A 19,082-nucleotide genomic window follows, 5' to 3' on the forward strand; every position below is an offset into this window, starting at 1 on the left:
TCATGACCATACATACTTACCACTTTCTATTACCGTTGTCCCTTGCCCTTCCCCTTCCCTTCCCTTCCCTTCCGTAGTGCCCGTTATCAGGGCCAGACGCGCCGGCCGGGCCTTTGACCCTGTTGCTACTTCGACTACACAGGTCACAGTATCTACTTGCTGCCGAAGCTCCATCATCTGTCTCGCGTCGCGCCCGCCACGGAAGGTCATTCGGTCAGAAGGCGATGGAACCCGACCTAATTAAACTAGGAAACCTCAGGAGCGAATCCACCACCACCCACCCCCCCCCCCCCCTTATCAGCATTGCTCCGGTGGAAGCGCAGTGCAGTGCATGCATCTGGGGTTGCGACGACCCCTTGCGGACGGGCCACCAGGCACAACCCCAACCGGAGGAGAGACCACAATGACTGTCGACACGTTGCCTTCGGTTGGGGATACGAATCCCCCGTCGGGAAGCATCCAATGGCCTCCCCTGCCTGATGTCGTGACCAGGCCAACTAGATAGACCCCAAGGCTGAAGGCCGAAGGCTGAGGGGGTGAAAGGGTACAGGGGGGTCGTTCCGGCCAGCGCAGCGCTGGGCCATCCGGCCCATCTTCGGACGGGGTCGCGCTCCGCCCGTCATCAGCCGAAGGAAGGCGATCGCTCCACGGTGCCTGTGTCTGGACCGGACACTACGTAGTGGCTACGGAGGAGACGGAAGAGTGACCCCTGGTTCTGCCCGTCTGTGTCAGGTAAGGCAATGCTTAACTACCGACTACCCGTAGAAGACTAGAAGTAGAAGGAGCTGAAGATGGTTGCCTAAAGCCCTCATAGAAAGTCGACAGTCCTCCAGGCGAAGAGGGCGCGTGTGCGTGTCCGACACTGGCCGGGTTCCAACGCGCGCTAGCCCGGCCCGGTGGTCGGGCGGTCACGTATGGTACTGTAAGTATCATGTCCGCGCGGTGACAGTGACGGAAAGAGTTTTCCTCTGGCCCCGTGACCTGCCGCTCGTTGCGAGGGCGGTGGGCGTGACTGGCTTGCGGACTGGCTGGCTGGGATTGCGATTGTGCTGCTTTGTGCTTTGATGCTGTTTGCTGCTGCTGCTGCTGCTGCTGTTGCTGTTGCTGGAGCTTTCTTACCTCTTGAGTGCTGCCCTGCTGCTTGACCCCTCCTGAAAATCCCTCATACATCACCCCATCAGCCATCGCCTCTCCGCCCCCCCCCTTCCCTTCAGCTCCGGCCCCCCATCTGGTCCATCCTGGTTTTCTCCCACACCGGTCCATTCCACGCACTAAGCGGCCAGCCCGTCTCAGAGCAAGCCTGCCTGCCTGCCTGCCTGCCTGCCTGCCTGTCTTCTGGTCCCTCCCTCCCTTCCACCACCATCCACCCCCTCTGCTTCCCCTCTTTCCCCTCCTTTGTACCCGATACCGCATTATCTAATCCACGCCACTGTCATTGGACCACCCCGACCACTCCAATCCTTTGACTCAGATTCCCAGCCAAGCATGTCCGAAAGAGGCTCGTTCCGTGGTGGTGCCCGCGGCCGCGGCGGAGGTTACGACCGGGCTGGCGGCCGTGGCGGCCACAAGGGTGGCGGTGCCGGTGGCGGTGCGCAACAGCAGCAGGAGAAGCCCAAGAAGGAGAACATCCTCGACCTGACCAAGTATATGGACAAGGAGGTGCGCGTCAAGTTCAACGGCGGACGTGAAGGTACGCCACTACTCACTTTTTCAATGGTTTATTTCCGTAGTTACTAATCTCTCCCAGTCACCGGTCTTCTCAAAGGATATGACCAGCTCATGAACCTGGTCCTGGACGATGTCAAGGAGGGCATGCGCGGTGAGTAGCCCTACCTCTACTTCTCCCCTCTACTCTCTACTTTCTCGTTTCATCGACTGACGAACCCAGATGACGAGGGCAACGAGAACACCCGCTCTCTTGGCCTGATTGTGGCCCGTGGCACCTTGATTGTCCTGATCTCGCCCGCCGACGGCAGCGAGGAAATCCCCAACCCCTTCGTGCAGCCGGAAGAGTAAGCCTATGGCCCACATGTACCAGCTAGATGGTGCCTGCGTGCTATGTCCGTTCGCGACCAGCCGTCTGGCGCACCCACGTCGAGAAGAGCGACGCTGGCTGCGCGGGGCGTGCCCCCAACCCTCCCGATTCAGATGGACAGTGGTGGTCGACGAGTCTTCTATCTGTTCATGACGTTGGACTCTTGCCGAGAGCTGGGGGATTGATTTCACTCTACGAAGACAGACGATGGAATGTATTATGTGCGCCATGAGCGTTGATCTGGATTGCATCGGATGGCATGCATATATCCACCCCCAGCAGAATTATCAACAAAACTACATGACTATTGATTCATGTCAGTTCCAGGCGTAGATTTACTCCGATTCGCATAGTTAGCTACCGACCATGACATCAGCGGATGTCGTCATGAACTTCCCAACTGACTCCCTCCCGCAATACCGTAGAGATGACAAAGATGGGACGACGGGCCTAGACCGCGCGTCTCTGGCAGCTTTCGGGTCTAGTCCGCATCATTCATTCATCAGATCGCCCGAGCTAAATATATCCCATCCTCTCCCACCGACATCCCACATTCCTGAATTCATACATACTCATACCCAATTCTCACACCTGTACAGTGTACATGTTTTGTCCCCGACCTGCGACACAACAGGATCCGATACAATGAAACTCCCCCTCTGGCCCATCGCGGCCCTCCCCCTCTCCTCCGCCCTCCTCCCACCCCATCAGGAACCCCTCAGCGCGGACTTGATCTCCAGCTCCATCTCCAACTCTAACCTCGACCTCGACCTCGACCTCGACAGCCTCACCACCTCCCTCGCCTCTGCCCTCCACCACACTAATGCCAATGCCAATGCCAATGCCCAGCCCTCCCCCCTCAACCACATCCCAGACAAAGACAAAACCGACCACCCCGCCAAGCCAAAACTACCAAACCACCTCCTCCCACCTCCCTTCCGCCATCCCCCTCCACCCCCATACCACCGCCACCCGCCCTCCAACAAGACCCTCTACGACCTCATCACATCCGACCCGGACACCACCATCCTATCCCAGCTCATCCACACAGATACCCAGCTCATTGACCTCCTGAACGCAACAACCACAAACCTCACCTTCTTCGCCCCGACAGACCACGCCTTCCGGTCCCTCCTCCACGGCCACGCATCATCCAGCCCAGAAGAAGAAGAACAACACCAACAACACCACCACCCCAAACGCAGAACCGGACGCGGACCCAGACCCGGACAACACCCCCAATCCTCGGACCTCATCCGCACGGTCCTGAAATACCACATCGTGCCGGCCGTGTACACCCCCGCGGAGATCTTCCTCGCACGTGTCCTTCCGACTCTGGCTTCCCTTACCCAAAGTCAGAGTCAGAGTCAGAGTCAGACCCAGACCCAGACCCAGGACCTCAATTCCAAACCCAACCCCCTCTCCCCTGACCCCCAAAGCCCCAAGCACGCCAAATCCAACCATGCAATCCATGACCACCAAATCCAATGTATAACCACCCACCGCACAAAACACTCCCTCGCCCTAAACGGGGACATTCCGTTACTTACGCCCGAAAAGCGCTCTTTAAATGGCCTTCTCTACCATATTGATCGGGTACTCTTTCCGGCGTCTCGGAGTGAGGATTATGCTTACTCTATATCATAAAGAAGTTTATATATGTGCTTGAAATAGATTGAGCTTGATCGTGGGTTTAAATCAATGGTTGCTGGATGTGATGGTTTATGGCAGAGGAGGGGTGGCGAGGGAAGGTTAGCGTGATTGGGCGTGGCATGAGTGGTGAGGATGAAGGGTGTTTTTTTTGGGATGTTGTTGAGGAAAAGGGCTGATGGGTGGGTTTAGCTAGGCGTGAGGGGGTTGAGTTAGTGGGTTTATGAGTGGGGGGGGGGGGTCTGAGGGAAGAATGAGGTTCATGGGGAGAGAGCAGAGGAGTAGATGGATGGCGATGATGATGATGATGATGACGATATCCACGACAAGGAGTTACAAACAGCAATGGACTGATTATTGGGATGCACATGTCAAGTCCTCAACAAAGGGATGTATGTATAGAGAGCACTACCAAGCTTAACTAAATGGCAACTTGATATATTCTAGCTATCTCTCTGTATACCCGTCACAAAGACGGTTGAAGGGACGGTGTGATATAACGGGGCCGCAGGCAAGCAAGCAACTACCTCGTATAGATGACCCTAACCCAAGTATCACCCAACAAGTAGATCCAAACGGATCAGCAAATGCACACACACACACACACACAAGGTATTGTTCCTCGGGAGACATGTCTCATCGTGAAACTCATGAAACTGAATGAAATGGAATTCTTTCCAACGTATATACGCCCATTGGCGCTTAGTGAAGCCTTCGGCCCGCTGGCTTCAGCAGCGCTTGGAAGGACGATTCGAGAGCTTTCTTAAGCTCCTTGTAGCTGACCACGAAGCAACTCTGCTCGTCCCGGCTCACGAGGGTGACTTTCTCGTCTGAGCCCGCGTCCAGCTTGTTTAGGCACGTTAGCACGTGACCGAGATCAACCACCGGGTCACCCTGCGCGTCCACCTGGTGGAAAACGTAGTCCCGGAAGATTTTCAGGAAGTAGCGCTCTCCGTTCTCGGACCACTGCCGGTCGTGCTCGTACTCCGGTCGCTCGTTCACTAGGTTCAGCTTCGTCATAAGTCGCACGATACGTCCGTTCTCCAGCTCGCGGCTGAGGTCCGACGTGAGCTGGTCGTCCATATGCAGTGCAGAGTCGAAAGTCGACATTAACTGCGACGAGATGGCCGTAATGAACATGTCAATATTCCTCTCGTCTTTCTGCAGCCCGTTCAGAAGCCAGAAGACCGATGTCTTTAGCTGCGGAGTGTATGCGCGGGTGAAATGATCCATCGCCTTCGCAGGGTTGTGCATCACTCCAGGCTGGTTCGCCCCCAGCGTGACAATCAGCTGGCCGAAGTTGACCAGATCCTGACGCTGGAGTTCGGCAACCGAGCGTTGCGTGTCGAATTGGACAACATCCATGATCGCGCAAGCATTCAAGCGAACGCGGTTCCGCCCCGTCAGAAGAATCTTGCTAGGGTCGATGATCCGCGCGGCGAGTCCGTTGCTGTGGATGGCTTTAATACCATTGGCGATCTGGGTCATATAGCCCCAAAGAACCTGTTCTGGAATGGGCGCAATATTGGGACGGCCCTGGAACCGGTTTCCAGCGCCAAGGTGCTGCTCTGCCAGCGTCTTCGATAGGGGATGGTAGTCAGTGACAAAGATCAACGAGCTGTCCTGGAAACTACGACTGGTAAATGCATCATGGACCGTCACCACACTGCCGCTGTAGACTCGTTTCCAGGCTTGCACAGAGCGGATGGCTTTCTCGTTCGTCAACCGGAAACCTACGGGTACAATTAGTATGGTTCACATAAACACGGCACTACCAAATCATACCCTCAAGCCTCCGAAGAGCATAGAAATTCCCATCCTTGCTGGACTGGGCTTTGTACACCCAGCTGGGGAATCCAAAAATGGTAGCGTTCTTCTGATGGTTGAGATCCAGCGGGACAAGAGAGTGAAAATAATCAACCTGAGCAGGTAGCTGGGTATCTAGCTTGGAGTTAGCGTTTAAGAGACTCGAAAGAGCTACAATATAACATACTGGGAAGGGTCTGCAACGTAGCCGCCGCCTTCTTCTGCAGATCCTCTCGGCAGTCATTGGGAAGGAAAAAGTCGTGCGCATTCCGCTGGTAGGCCAGAATATTTTGACTATGAGGCCCAATGGGAGCGTACATGTGATATTGAACCTGTTTGATGTTCGTGAGACTCGAAATCCAAAAGAGGCCTGGGCGACTTACAGGTTGCTGGAAACCGGACTGGTTGGCAAAGAAAGCCCCGTTCAGCGCCGCAGCAGTGTCATGTGAGAAGGGGTTGGCTTGCACCGGACCGACAGCGCTGGCCGCAGAAAGGGGGTTCGGAGCTGTGACGAAAGGATCGAAGGCACTCGTAGAGGGGACTCCGGCGCTGCCGTTTCCTTGCAAGGAAGCCTAACAATCTTATCAGCCAATCTGCGCTCAAAGCTGCATTGAAAAAAAAAAAAAAAAAAAAAAAAAAACGAAATATCGGGACGGATCAGCCTTACCATGTGGGAGGTATCAAAGCCCTGAGGCACAAATTCCTGTACTTCTGCCACAGACCAGTCAGGGGTCATCGTGCCGGGGCGGGTAGTAGGGGTGCTGGAGTTGGATCCTGGTTTTGATCAGAGATGGCTGGCTTTCGCATTCCGAAGCCGGTGCAACGTACGTGAGGATATACTCCTGGGTTGGAAGGGAGCTGCGTTGGCAGCTTTCGGTGATATTGTTGCCATTTTCTTCATTGTTGCTGATGAAGTGGTGGGGGACGACCCGTTTGAGGATAGGATAGACGGCGTAAAGCTCGGGGAGTCGACATTCAGTCGCTTCTTATTGCTGCCAAACTGTAAGCCGTGGTCCATTCTATCATTCCATGCTGCCAGCCCGTCTTTCCCCAGTTTGGGTGTGCCAACCTGTCTGTTTGATATGCGTTGTTTATTTTATGTGGGTCGTGGTTGAAGGCGCATCCTTTCAGTCACAGAACGGTTAGATGAATCCCAGCGAGTAGTGTATATCAATTAATGGGGAAGAGATAGCTCGGCACCTTTATCTTCATATCGACACCGACCATAGATGGTTACGTTGCGACAAAGGGTATCTTTCGCGTTTTCTAGAAGGTCAGGAGGCGGAAATGTCAGTAATGATGCCCGCAAGCCATGAATCGATAAGAACTTGAACTTGGCACGCGTGTTGGCCCTCTCGACCAATCTGGGACGCAGCTGGAGAATCGAACTAACCTCGGGCCTTCATTTTCGGCGACCCCGTCCCCCGACGGGCGTCGTCCAGCGTAGCAGACTTCGTGGAGGTGGAAGCCATGGTATCTCGTTATCCCAGTTCGGCGCGGATCAGCGTAGAGGTATGTCCATTGAGCCAGGGCAAAGAAAAACCGGGCGACCAAAGATATCTAGAGGAAACCACATTCCTCTAGAAGAGCCCGACGAGTATTCCGACGCGAAAGACTCACTCGAAGAGTCGACGAGGCGATGATCGCGGAGGGTAGGGGGGTGGTCCGGTACAGCCCAGGGCAGCGGGTGGATGGTGGGATTGTGTGTGGGCGCCTTCCGCGCGGGCAGGAGGTGATAGATGGCAGAATCAATCGATGGATGACTGGCGGTCCGGAGACAAAAGCAAGCCAGTAGGTCATGCCATGGATGGGGGTTGGGGTTGGGATGGGAGGCAGCAAAGACCGCAAGGCAGCATCCGAACCAAGGGCGCGCGGGGAGGAGAGGAGGGGGGCTCAAGGAACGGGCGGCCTGCGTTGACCTCCGTAGTCTGTCCGACACGTGCACGGGCCACGCTCGGCGTCAAGCGCGTCTGGCGGCGTGACTTCACTCGGAGCGGGAGGCCAGCTAGCTCACTGTTACATACTGCACTGAGCGAGCTACCCCGGTGCTTGCTCCTTTCTCCTCCCTCCTTATCCTCCCCTGCTATCTAGTAGCATCCTGCTGGAGACTTAGTCCCTGCGCCACTTATTACTCTCATCATATCTCCGCACACCTCTCGACTCCGTCCTCCCCCTCAGCCTCGTGCTTGCTGGGTTCCCGCCGCCCCCCGGTTACCGCATCCCGGACGCCGATCTCGCTGGTCTACGGTAGTAACACCACAATCCCCCCCGCATGGGCGAGAGCTTCAATTGACAATGTCCTCGTCCGGGCTGGATATCGCCGAGCTCTCTGACAGCGAGAGATCGGCCCTTGAGACCTATACTGCTGTCACTGGCCAGGAGCACTCTGAGGCAATTCCTTTGTTGCGCCGCTCCCAATGGAACGTGCAGGTAGGTTTTCATGTTTCTCCCGCCGATGCCAGAGGCCCGGGAAATACTGACAGGACTTCCAGATTGCAATCTCCAAGTTCTTTGACGGTGAAGGACCGGACCCCGTGGAAGAAGCTCGTGCCGCGCTCGATACCCCTCCCCCGCGACCCAGCCGGCAGACCCAAAACCTTCTGAGCGATGACATTGCTGCGCAGTTTGCCCCTAATACCACCCGTTCGGCGGAGCCGGCACCCCGGATATCCACTCAGTCGGGGGATCAATCGGTCTACAGGCCGCCTTTCATACTAGCTATTCTGTTTACACCATTCAACCTTCTCTACCGGATACTGTACAGCTCCTTCCGCCTATTTGGTACCCTCTTCCCGTTCCTCCCTCGATTATTCAACACGACCGCAAACCCGGCGCTGCAGGGGTCTCGGCGAAATACCAATGGCCGCCGGCCCTTGGGCCCGAAAGACACCGCCGCCCGCTTCATTCGCGAATTCGAGGAGGAATATGGCTCCAATTCGATCGGGTTCCTCGAGAACGGATACAACATGGCTTTGGAAATGGCTCACCGGGATCTCAAGCTCCTCTTGATTGTCCTTCTTGCCCCCGAACATGATGATACGAATGGCTGGGTTCGAGACACGCTTCTTTCCCGGGAAGTGACGGCCTTCATCAACGAGCCACAGAACGGCATACTGGTCTGGGGAGGAAATGTCCAAGATTCCGAGGCGTACCAGGTTTCCAATTCCCTCCGGTGCACTAAATTCCCCTTCGCTGCAGCGATAGTACACTCACCCGGTGTGTCTTCCTCGGCCATGTCGGTGGTCTCGAGGATATCCGGCACGACATCCCCGGCGGAATTTGTAGAGAAGCTCCGGTCAGCTATCTCTCAGAACCAAGAACCTCTCGAGCGGATCCGGGCCACGCGGGCTGAACAACAGGCCTCGCGCAGCCTCCGGGAGCAACAGGACTCGGCCTACGAGCGCTCACTGGCGATTGATCGGGAGCGCGCGAGGCAGAGGCGGGAGGCGGAAGCGGCCCGACAGAGAGAAGAGCAGGAGGCGGCTGAGCGTCAAGCGGCTGAAGAGAAGCGGATCCACGACCTCCAGCAATGGAAACAATGGCGGTCACAGTCCATCTCGGAAGAGCCAGGCCAGGAGGTCAAGGATGCCGTTCGCATCAGCGTTCGACTGCCTTCTGGGGAACGTGTGATCCGTAAGTTTGCACCGGAGGCCTCTCTTGATGAGCTCTACGCGTTTGTCGAATGCTACGATATCCTGAAAGAGCCATCGGAGAAGGCTGCCGCTGCAGAGAAACCGGAGGGGTTCGAACATCAGTATGGGTTCCGACTGGTTTCACCCATGCCGCGGGTTGTGTACGAAGTGGATGCTGGGGGCTCCATTCGGGACAAGATCGGCCGAGGAGGGAATCTTCTGGTCGAGCCGATCGATGACGAAAGCGACGAGGAGGACGAGGAAGAGTCGTAAGAGACGAGGGCGTACATGTACTTGTATCGATCAACATCATGACTGTATGGCAGAGAATGGACCTGCTCGGAAATGGCTCGCCAAAATTTCCTCAGGCCTACTACTAAATAATATGAATCAATTACCATGAAAATACTGAGGGAGGGTGCTATGATCGGATGACACGATAATCCTAAGGAACGGAGGCCCCGTGCGCAGGTTGCTATCAAACTTACAGTTTCACCCGTCCACCTGCAACATCTATTTCCAGCTTACTGCTAGCCGCAGGGGGGGAGCAATCATGTGCCATCAGAACGCGGAAACATATCGATGAGAAAGCCGCCCGGAGCCTGAGCCATCCGAAGGCAGAACCCCACGATTGGGTCCTCCCGTGCGCTCGCTTCCTTGCTACCTGGGTAGATAAGTCATAATGAGTCACTTTGAATGCTTATGAGTAACGCACACCTTACCATGGACACGTATGTAAAAAAAATTGCTGACGACAACCAGATTGGACACGATGGCAGGAGTGCACTGACAGGCGTCCAGCCAAGATATTTTGTACAGTATTACTTCAAAGATGCGCAATCTATTTCTTCATCGGGATGGAATAGGGCCGGATCACACCCCCTCAATACTGCGTAAGGCAGGTGGTCGACCTGACCTACTGTAGAGAGTATATTTAGCGAGAACCGATACAGGGGGGTGATCTCCAGACTCCAGAGTGCAGTGCAGAGTGCCAGCTGGCCAGCAAGGAACTCCTGGAGGAGGAACCTCGAGAGGTAAGGTTCGAGCCAGGTTGGGATCTTCACTCATCCCGCTGTGGGCTCGCTGGGTACCCCCGTAGTACGTAGTGGATTAGCTCACAGTACGGAGGAGTACCGTGATACTAGTACAATCGCGCATCCAAGTATACCACAGTCGAGGACGCGGAAGTCGTGGGTAGATAGTTACTCCGTATGTACTTTAGGGTTGTGTGATGTGACACAGGAATGTTGATTCGGTGGTGTCGGGCGCATCGAAATCTTCTAGATACTCCGTAGCGAACACAGATTCCTCGGCATGCGTGTTTCAGATCGTGAATGCCAGGGTTCAACGCAGTACTACCCGATCTGTCTATGGCAGCTACACGTACTTACTCTACGGAGTACACCTGCTGCGACATCCCGAGTTGTTTGGAGGGTGGAAGAGGGGGGAGAAGAAGTGCATTAGATCGCAATGCGCATGAATAGCTGAGTCAACCGGGAGATGCCCCGTGGATAAGAGAGTGGGATCTGTACTGCCTAGATCTCTCGGATCCCTTGTCCTCCGATACGGTACTGTAAAGGGGGGAAACCAGGGCAAAATAACCGGGTTCGGATGGCTGATGTCCCGTCCCACCTAGTCGGCTCCACCCACCGCTGCCATTCCTCTTTGGGACAATGAACGCTCAGCCGCCGAACCTCGTTTTCGCCACGTTTTGTCGAGCAAACGGAGTTGTCCTTCCATCAATACTAGATAGATACGATGTAGATACTGCCTAAGCACACGCCGCAACAGCGCAATGCCATTGCGTTTGTCCTCCGTCTGCAATGCAATAAGCCACGCTGTGCTGTGCAGATATCTAATCATCCTGCAAGGTCAGTGGGAATAATTGTCTGTTTATCGTTATATCGCTACCATCGGGGGATATGTGGTCCTTCTCCAGAACGGTAATGATCAATTTTGATGTATGGAGTACCATAGCCAAGAACCTCCCTGGGTCTCAGCAGTCAGCATGGAAAACCACTTGGATCTGGTGGAAGGCCTGCGCAATAAGCCGGGATGGATACGTCAAGACTGGGGGCCAGTCAGCGTCCCGCAATTCTCATGATAATCAATTAGGCAGTCACGATTGATTATTATTGACGGCGGGTGCTCAATATCCGTCCCCAGATGTGGCCGGACTTTGCAGCCATAGATATATCTCCGGAACGACAGTAGTAGGCCGGGACGCTGTGTATACCTAGATAGGTCAACTGCGTATTCCGTATCGCCGGGTTGAATACGCACGGAGGGTTGAAAGTACCGAGTGGGTCCTGCTTGGTCTCCAGCCGGATCCCGTCCATTCGTGGTCCCGATTCGTCCGTTCCGTTGCCCTTTGGGCCAAACTTCGACGCCATTATTTGGGGCCTGCAAAAAGTGTAAAAACGGGGAGAGCCCAGACTCTGTTGTCCACACTTGGCCCTTTTTTACCAACTCACTTTTTTTCTCCCCTGGGCTCTGGATACGTCGGTACGGCCATTACACGCTGACCCGCTCTGAGATACCATACGGGGTACGCCGAGCACCTACTAATCCAGGTACTCCCACTACTTTATCATTAGTGTCTGCCACCGATTTCTCCCCCCCTCCCCCCCCCCTCAAATATTACCCGTCACTCTTTGCGCCGCTATTATTACACCTTTTATATTTAATCATTTCCCTCTACCCGAGTCCCCGGATTGACCGGTGATCTCGTCTCGTTTTTGTTTAGCTACCCTTCGCATCCTCTTCTGATGCTTACGGCAACCCGTCATTAATATCCCCTGGCGCGGTCCGAGACAGCTCGTCTCGACCTCTAATCACCATGTCGCTTCTAGGCACCCTAAATCCTAATCTTAATCTCAACCAGTCCGTGGAATCCCGAGAGGTCCATGTGGACGAACATGCAGGCGAAGCAGCGGAGCAGGCTGCAGCGGTGAACGAAGGAACCGAGGAATTGACCCACGACGTTCACTCGGTGTACTCGACCCCCAACGAAGAAACCCAACAGGACGAAATATTCGAACATCTGGCCACCGAAGTCAGGTCGGCAACTAGCAGAGCCCGGAGGGAGCCCTGGAGCCGCCACACCAGCACATTCAGCACGGCCGAGACCGCCATGGAGGAGAAACGAGATGATACCAGTGAGGAGGCGGACGAAGAAGAGAAGGCCGCTGAGGAGGAAGTCCATCGTCTGGCACAGCAGTTGACTCGCCAATCGACTCGGTTTTCCACCACTGGCCACGCCGAAAACTCTTTCCTGGAGGCCAAGGAAGATTCGACCCTGAACCCGCATAGTGCGAATTTCAAGTCAAAGCACTGGATGAAGAACCTGTTGGCTTTGTCGTCTCGCGATCCCGAGAGGTACCCCAAGCGTGAGGCGGGTGTATCCTTCCAGAACCTCAGCATTCATGGTTTCGGTAGTCCCACGGATTATCAGAAGGATGTTTTCAACTCGGTGTTGCAGGTTGGTGCCCTCGTTCGCAAGATGACGGGCACGGGCAAGCAGAAGATTCAGATTCTCCGTGACTTCGATGGCCTCGTCAAGAGCGGTGAAATGTTGGTCGTCCTGGGTCGCCCTGGAAGTGGATGTACTACTTTCTTGAAAACCATTGCTGGTGAAATGAATGGTATCTACATGGACAAGAAGTCTCAACTCAACTACCAGGGTATTTCAGCCCAGCAGATGCGGAAGCAATTCAGGGGCGAAGCCATCTACACAGCCGAAACCGACGTTCACTTCCCTCAACTGACTGTCGGCGACACCCTCAAATTCGCCGCCCTTTCTCGTTGTCCCCGAAACCGCCTCCCTGGTGTGACGAAGGAGCAGTATGCCACTCACATGCGCGACGCTGTGATGGCTATGCTGGGTCTTTCGCATACCATCAACACTAAGGTCGGCAACGATTTCGTCCGTGGTGTCAGTGGTGGTGAACGGAAGCGTGTCAGTATCGCTGAAGCCACTCTCTGTGGAAGTCCTTTGCAATGCTGGGATAACAGTACCCGTGGTCTGGATAGTGCGAACGCGCTGGAATTCTGCAAGACTTTGAACCTGATGACCAAGTATGCCGGTGCTACTGTTGCTGTGGCTATCTACCAAGCTTCCCAGAGTGCGTACGATGTCTTCGATAAGGTGACGCTCTTGTATGAGGGCAGACAGATTTACTTTGGCCCCACCGATGAGGCCAAGGAGTTTTTCACCACCATGGGATTTGAGTGTCCCGACCGCCAAACCACCGCTGATTTCCTCACCTCACTTACCAGCCCATCCGAGCGTATTGTTAAGCCGGGCTTTGAGGGCAAGGTTCCGCGTACCCCTGACGAGTTTGCCGCTGCCTGGAAGAACAGTGAAGCGCATGCGAAATTGATCCGAGAAATTGCCGATTACAACAACCACTACACTCTTGGTGGTGAGTCGCTTGACAAGTTCATCGTCTCTCGCAAGGCTATGCAAGCGAAAAACCAGCGCGTCAAGTCGCCGTATACCATCTCTCTCTACGAGCAGGTCAAGCTTTGCTTGGTTCGAGGCTTCCAGCGACTCCAGGGTGATGCCAGTTTGACTATATCTCAGCTGGTCGGTAACTTTATTATGGCTTTGATTATCGGTAGCGTCTTCTACAATTTGCCGGCAGACACGTCCAGTTTCTATTCTCGTGGTGCTCTACTCTTCTTCGCCGTGTTGCTTAACGCCTTTTCCAGTGCTCTGGAGGTAAGTTCCGTACGGACAGATTCACTGAGATCGTGTTACTAACAGAAGTAATAGATCCTGACCCTCTACGCCCAACGTCCCATCGTCGAGAAGCAATCTCGCTACGCAATGTACCACCCGTTCGCCGAAGCTATCGCGTCGATGCTTTGTGACATGCCGTATAAGATCGTAAACGCCATCATTTTCAATCTTACGCTTTATTTCATGACCAATCTACGTCGCACACCAGGAGCTTTCTTCGTCTTCCTTGTGTTCTCTTTTCTCACGACCTTGACCATGTCTATGCTCTTCCGTACCCTGGCCTCTTCCTCACGCAGTCTTTCCCAGGCGTTGGTGCCTGCGGCTATCCTGATTCTGGGTCTGATCATCTACACTGGCTTTACTATCCCGACAAGATACATGCTTGGATGGTCCAGATGGATGAATTATATTGACCCAATCGCCTACGGCTTCGAGAGCTTGATGGTTAACGAATTCCATGACCGGGTATTCCCATGCGCCACGACGGATTTGGTTCCCAACTACTCTGACGTTTCCATCGAGTACAAGATCTGTTCCACAGTTGGCGCGGTTGCTGGATCCACGGTTGTTCAGGGTGACGCATATCTTCACAAGAGTTTCCAGTACTACGACAGCCACAAGTGGCGGAACCTGGGTATCATGATTGCCTTCATGATCTTCTTTATGACCACTCACCTGCTCACCACTGAGTACATCTCAGAAATCAAGTCCAAGGGCGAAGTGTTGCTTTTCCGCCGTGGTCACAACGAGCTTGCGACTGATGATGTGGAGACAAGCCAGCAAGTCTCCGCAGGCGACAAGATGGACCAGTCCGGTCCTCGTGAAACAGCTGCTATCCAGAGACAAGAGGCCATCTTCCACTGGCAGGATGTGTGCTACGACATCAAGATCAAGGGCGAGCCCCGGCGTATTCTAGACCACGTCGATGGCTGGGTTAAGCCTGGAACCTGTACTGCTCTGATGGTAAGCTCCCATTGCACACGTATTGTGTTGATTTACTGATTATCCTTCTAGGGTGTTTCTGGCGCTGGTAAAACCACGCTTCTGGACGTTCTTGCTACTCGTGTGACCATGGGTGTGGTGACTGGTGAAATGTTGGTTGACGGTCGCCCAAGAGATCAGTCCTTCCAGCGCAAGACCGGATATGTGCAGCAACAAGATCTTCATCTCCACACCACTACCGTCCGTGAGGCTTTGCGTTTCAGCGCCATTCTTCGTCAGCCTGCCCATGTCAGCCGCCAGGAGAAGCTCGATTACGTTGAAGAGGTCATCAAACTACTTGGTATGGAGGCATACGCGGACGCCGTTGTCGGTGTTCCTGGTGAAGGTTAGCCATCCTTGTATTCTTTCATATCGCAAAGCTAATCCAGCATAGGTCTCAACGTCGAACAACGCAAGCGTCTTACCATTGGAGTCGAATTGGCAGCCAAGCCTCAACTGCTTCTGTTCCTCGACGAGCCCACTTCCGGTCTTGACAGTCAAACATCCTGGTCTATTCTTGATCTTATCGACACCCTGACCAAGCACGGCCAGGCGATTCTTTGCACCATCCACCAACCCTCCGCTATGCTCTTCCAACGGTTTGATCGCTTGTTGTTCCTCGCTAAAGGCGGTAAAACCGTCTACTTTGGCGAGATCGGTGATAAGTCGTCGACCCTTGCTAGCTACTTCGAAAGAAACGGCGCCCCGAAACTGCCGGCTGATGCCAACCCGGCCGAATGGATGCTTGAGGTTATTGGTGCTGCTCCTGGATCGCACAGTGATGTCGACTGGCCCGCTGCTTGGCGCGAAAGTGCCGAGCGTCAAGGCGTGCTTGACCACCTTGCTGAGCTCAAGTCCACTCTTTCGCAGAAGCCGGTTGATGCCTCCAAGGCTGATCCTGGCGAGCTCAATGAATTTGCTGCCCCCTTCTCCGTGCAGTTGCGGGAGTGCTTGCTCCGCGTTTTCTCTCAGTATTGGAGAAGCCCGGTGTATATCTACTCGAAGATCGCTCTTTGCGTACTCACCGCGCTTTACATCGGATTCTCCTTTTTCAAGGCCAAGAACAGTGCACAGGGTCTCCAGAACCAGATGTTCAGTATTTTCATGCTGATGACTATCTTCGGTAACCTCGTTCAGCAAATCCTACCTAACTTCTGCACTCAGCGTTCGCTGTACGAAGCTCGTGAGAGGCCTTCCAAGTCCTACTCCTGGCAGGCTTTCATGACTGCCAATATCATTGTTGAGCTTCCATGGAACGCGCTCATGAGTGTTCTTATCTTTGTTTGCTGGTACTACCCCATCGGCTTGTATGGGAATGCCGAGCCAACCCACGCTGTTCACGAGCGTGGTGCCCTGATGTTCCTGCTGATCCTGTCCTTCCTTCTCTTCACCTCTACGTTCGCGCACATGATCATCGCTGGTATCGAGCTCGCAGAAACAGGTGGTAACATCGCTAATCTGCTGTTCTCCCTGTGTCTGATCTTCTGTGGTGTTCTGGCTACTCCTGCGACACTCCCTGGCTTCTGGATCTTCATGTACCGCGTGTCGCCATTTACCTACCTGGTTTCGGGCATGTTATCCACCGGTGTATCGGGCACGACCGCCGTCTGCGAAGCAGTGGAATACCTTCAGTTTACCCCGCCTCCTAACAGCACGTGCTCGAGCTACATGGCCGACTACATCAACAGCTACGGCGGATACCTCGAGGATCCCAGCTCCACCAGCTCCTGCTCCTTCTGCTCGATCTCCAGCACCGACACCTTCTTGGCGGAGGTGAGCAGCTACTTCGACCAGGCATGGCGCAACTTCGGCCTGATGTGGGTGTACATCATCTTCAACATCTTCGCCGCCGTGGGCATTTACTGGCTGGCTCGTGTGCCCAAGACCCCCAAGACCGAGACCCCGAAGGACAAGAAGGGCTCCTCTAAAGCATAAGAGCCTTACTTCATTTCATCTTTCCTTTCTTTGACTTCCCCCCTGGACATATGCTTGCATGCCTGTTTAATGTATTGATTGGACTCTGGACATATATAGCGGCTGGATTCTTCATGTAATGGACATTTATGTATGGGCTTTTTGTTTTCCTTTTCGCTTCAGCGTCTTGATGAACGCTTGGTTGGATATTAGAGTTCTTCCTCTTCTTTCCTTTTTCATTTTTATCTCCTTTTTTTCCCCCCTCTCATCTCATCCCTCCTCTTCTCTTCTCTACTCTTCGCACTTGGCTCCTTTCATTGCTGAAAACTGCAGATATGCATGCATACATTCATGTACGTACATAAAATCTAGAACTAGAATTATCAGATCGGTGGGGTAGAAACCCCAATTGACATTTTCAAATACTTTATTTACTTGACATCTCCTCTTTTAAATTTATCAATACTAGTTAGTACGGGGTAGTACCCCGAGGAAAACACAGAACATATCCATGCTTCAGTGACACCAACACAACATGATAGCCCAACCCAACCCAACCAACACATAAAGCAGCAACCATCCCCCAAAGAAACTTATTGAAAACGTGCAAAATAAAAATAAAAATAAATAAATAAATAAATAAAAGTAATAGTATGGATCCTTAATAACAGCCCCCCTCTCCACCCCTCCCTCCAATTTAATCTCCCACCCAGTACTACTATGTGGTACCCACACTAACCGACTCATCATAGCGCTATCTATCTATCTATCTATCTATCTAGTATCTATCTATATCTTCTAGGAACCCAGAATCAACCCACCACAAGAAACCAAGGAAAGAAGAATGAATAAAAAAAAAAGGAAAAATCCTTAAGCGCCCGCCCGCAACCCGTAACTAGCCTTCCCTCCAGCCTCTCTCTCCCTCCAACCTCCAACCCAAACAACCCCTACCCGTACCCGTGTCAAGCCAAGCTTAGCTTCTCCAATCCCAAACCTAGTTAACTAAAAAAAAAAAAAAAGGAAGGAACCACGTAACCGCCCGCCCAGCCCGCCCGTCACCCACAGCCACAGCCACAGAACCAGGACTCGATGAAACTCAGAACTCTCAACTCAGGAGTGACGACTGACGACTGACGACTGACGAGTCAATAGACTACGATGGACTAGCGCGGAGGGGTGGGAGGGGTGGTTAGCGCCGCGGCTCCGAGATTAGACTGCCACTGGACGGGAATAATTGGATTTGGGGCCAGGGGATTAATTAATTAGTGGGCTCGCTACTAGATATTTATCTAGATTTTATCTAACTACTTTAGTGGTTGGGCTGGTGTGCTACTATAGTGGGTCTACGTACCTAGTGCAGCCCGCATGAAGATGCTATTTTGGGATTTTGCTTACTTGCTTACTACTTACTTACTTGCAGGCAGACAGGCAGGAAGGCAGTGTGCATATGCAGTGGAATAGTAGTATAATAATAGAGCCAAGCACACATACCTAGCACATATAATACATACAGGAACTATGAATGATGGGGCGGCTATGCAAGTACTTTGTACAGTAACCATTCACTCGGTGTTTAAATTAATTATTTCATCGCTGTCCGGGTATTTATGTGTTGCGCAGCTGAATCCATGTCTCTCTTACTTACCGAGAAGGGAGGGGGGGGGGGGGGGGGGTAGATTTTTTCCTCAAGCCAAGACATCTAGAGCAGTCGGGACTATGATAATGTTGTATCTGAGATCTTTGTCTCGTAGTCATTATTGATGTAATGACGCAATGACTGTGGTTGGGTTGTATTTGAAGCTTATTGTGCTAGATGCAACAATCCCTTGTAACTGTTTCATTGTTGGGCGGGGGGGGGGGGGAACATGGCCGACTTACTACTTACTGACGACATTGTATCAGGGGATGGGGGAGTGGTGACTCAACTCAAGTCTTGGGTTAGAATACAGGATGGAATAGAAGAGGTCTTGGGATGAGAATATGTCATTTGCTATACCGAATGGTTCTCTGGTATGTGTGTGTGTGTGTGGGGGGGGGGGGGTGGTTGAGTCATGTCGCATCGGAAGTAAGACACCCGACAGTAATGTGACCTGGGTGAATGCATGATTCAAGACTGACATGCATACATGCTACAGGGCGGCGCGTAATACTTCAATCTATGTGGTCCGGGTTATTATAGTATCATTAGGGGCGGGAGAATTATCTATCATTTTTCCCGTAGAAGAAGAGGGATGGATGAATGGATGGGCAAACAGTGCTTTGCTTGCCTACTATGCTGTATACTATCGGGTCTCAAATCCACATACTTGTACTCGTACCA

At 53.3% G+C, this 19,082-nt stretch overlaps 6 protein-coding genes across 6 annotated transcripts; 4 read left to right on the forward strand and 2 right to left on the reverse strand.

Moving 5' to 3' along the window:
- Nucleotides 1–612: 612 nt before the first annotated feature.
- BO70DRAFT_215716 (uncharacterized protein) lies at nt 613–1,701 on the reverse strand. Its single transcript, XM_025538687.1, has one exon. It carries the CDS (start codon nt 1,411–1,413, stop codon nt 745–747), a length of 669 nt encoding a protein of 222 aa, XP_025394166.1. The 5' UTR covers nt 1,414–1,701; the 3' UTR covers nt 613–744.
- On the forward strand, nt 1,255–2,434 carry BO70DRAFT_367090 (putative small nuclear ribonucleoprotein (LSM7)). The gene is made up of 3 exons (XM_025544497.1): nt 1,255–1,690; nt 1,748–1,819; nt 1,889–2,434. The coding sequence occupies exons 1-3, from the start codon at nt 1,486–1,488 to the stop codon at nt 2,014–2,016; spliced, it is 405 nt and encodes a 134-aa protein (XP_025394167.1). The 5' UTR covers nt 1,255–1,485; the 3' UTR covers nt 2,017–2,434.
- A 187-nt stretch (nt 2,435–2,621) lies between these two features.
- Nucleotides 2,622–3,858, forward strand: BO70DRAFT_367091 (FAS1 domain-containing protein). The gene has a single exon (XM_025544498.1). The coding sequence runs from the start codon at nt 2,681–2,683 to the stop codon at nt 3,680–3,682; it is 1,002 nt and encodes a 333-aa protein (XP_025394168.1). The 5' UTR covers nt 2,622–2,680; the 3' UTR covers nt 3,683–3,858.
- A 245-nt stretch (nt 3,859–4,103) lies between these two features.
- On the reverse strand, nt 4,104–7,349 carry BO70DRAFT_347293 (PAN-complex poly(A)-binding subunit PAN3). The gene is made up of 9 exons (XM_025541583.1): nt 6,885–7,349; nt 6,692–6,757; nt 6,561–6,615; nt 6,320–6,483; nt 6,159–6,265; nt 5,875–6,063; nt 5,679–5,823; nt 5,471–5,626; nt 4,104–5,418 (listed from the first exon to the last, which is right to left on the reverse strand). Exons 1-9 carry the CDS (start codon nt 6,961–6,963, stop codon nt 4,388–4,390), a joined length of 1,992 nt encoding a protein of 663 aa, XP_025394169.1. The 5' UTR covers nt 6,964–7,349; the 3' UTR covers nt 4,104–4,387.
- A 183-nt stretch (nt 7,350–7,532) lies between these two features.
- On the forward strand, nt 7,533–9,518 carry BO70DRAFT_433666 (clathrin-mediated endocytosis regulator UBX3). The gene is made up of 2 exons (XM_025548431.1): nt 7,533–7,921; nt 7,984–9,518. Exons 1-2 carry the CDS (start codon nt 7,787–7,789, stop codon nt 9,394–9,396), a joined length of 1,548 nt encoding a protein of 515 aa, XP_025394170.1. The 5' UTR covers nt 7,533–7,786; the 3' UTR covers nt 9,397–9,518.
- A 2,239-nt stretch (nt 9,519–11,757) lies between these two features.
- On the forward strand, nt 11,758–17,182 carry BO70DRAFT_433667 (pleiotropic drug resistance family ABC transporter). Its single transcript, XM_025548432.1, has 4 exons — nt 11,758–13,846; nt 13,901–14,830; nt 14,882–15,194; nt 15,243–17,182. Exons 1-4 carry the CDS (start codon nt 11,963–11,965, stop codon nt 16,781–16,783), a joined length of 4,668 nt encoding a protein of 1,555 aa, XP_025394171.1. The 5' UTR covers nt 11,758–11,962; the 3' UTR covers nt 16,784–17,182.
- Nucleotides 17,183–19,082: the final 1,900 nt, after the last annotated feature.

The sequence above is a fragment of the Aspergillus heteromorphus genome, assembly GCF_003184545.1.
Source record: "Aspergillus heteromorphus CBS 117.55 chromosome Unknown BO70scaffold_70, whole genome shotgun sequence".
Taxonomy (NCBI): domain Eukaryota; kingdom Fungi; phylum Ascomycota; class Eurotiomycetes; order Eurotiales; family Aspergillaceae; genus Aspergillus; species Aspergillus heteromorphus.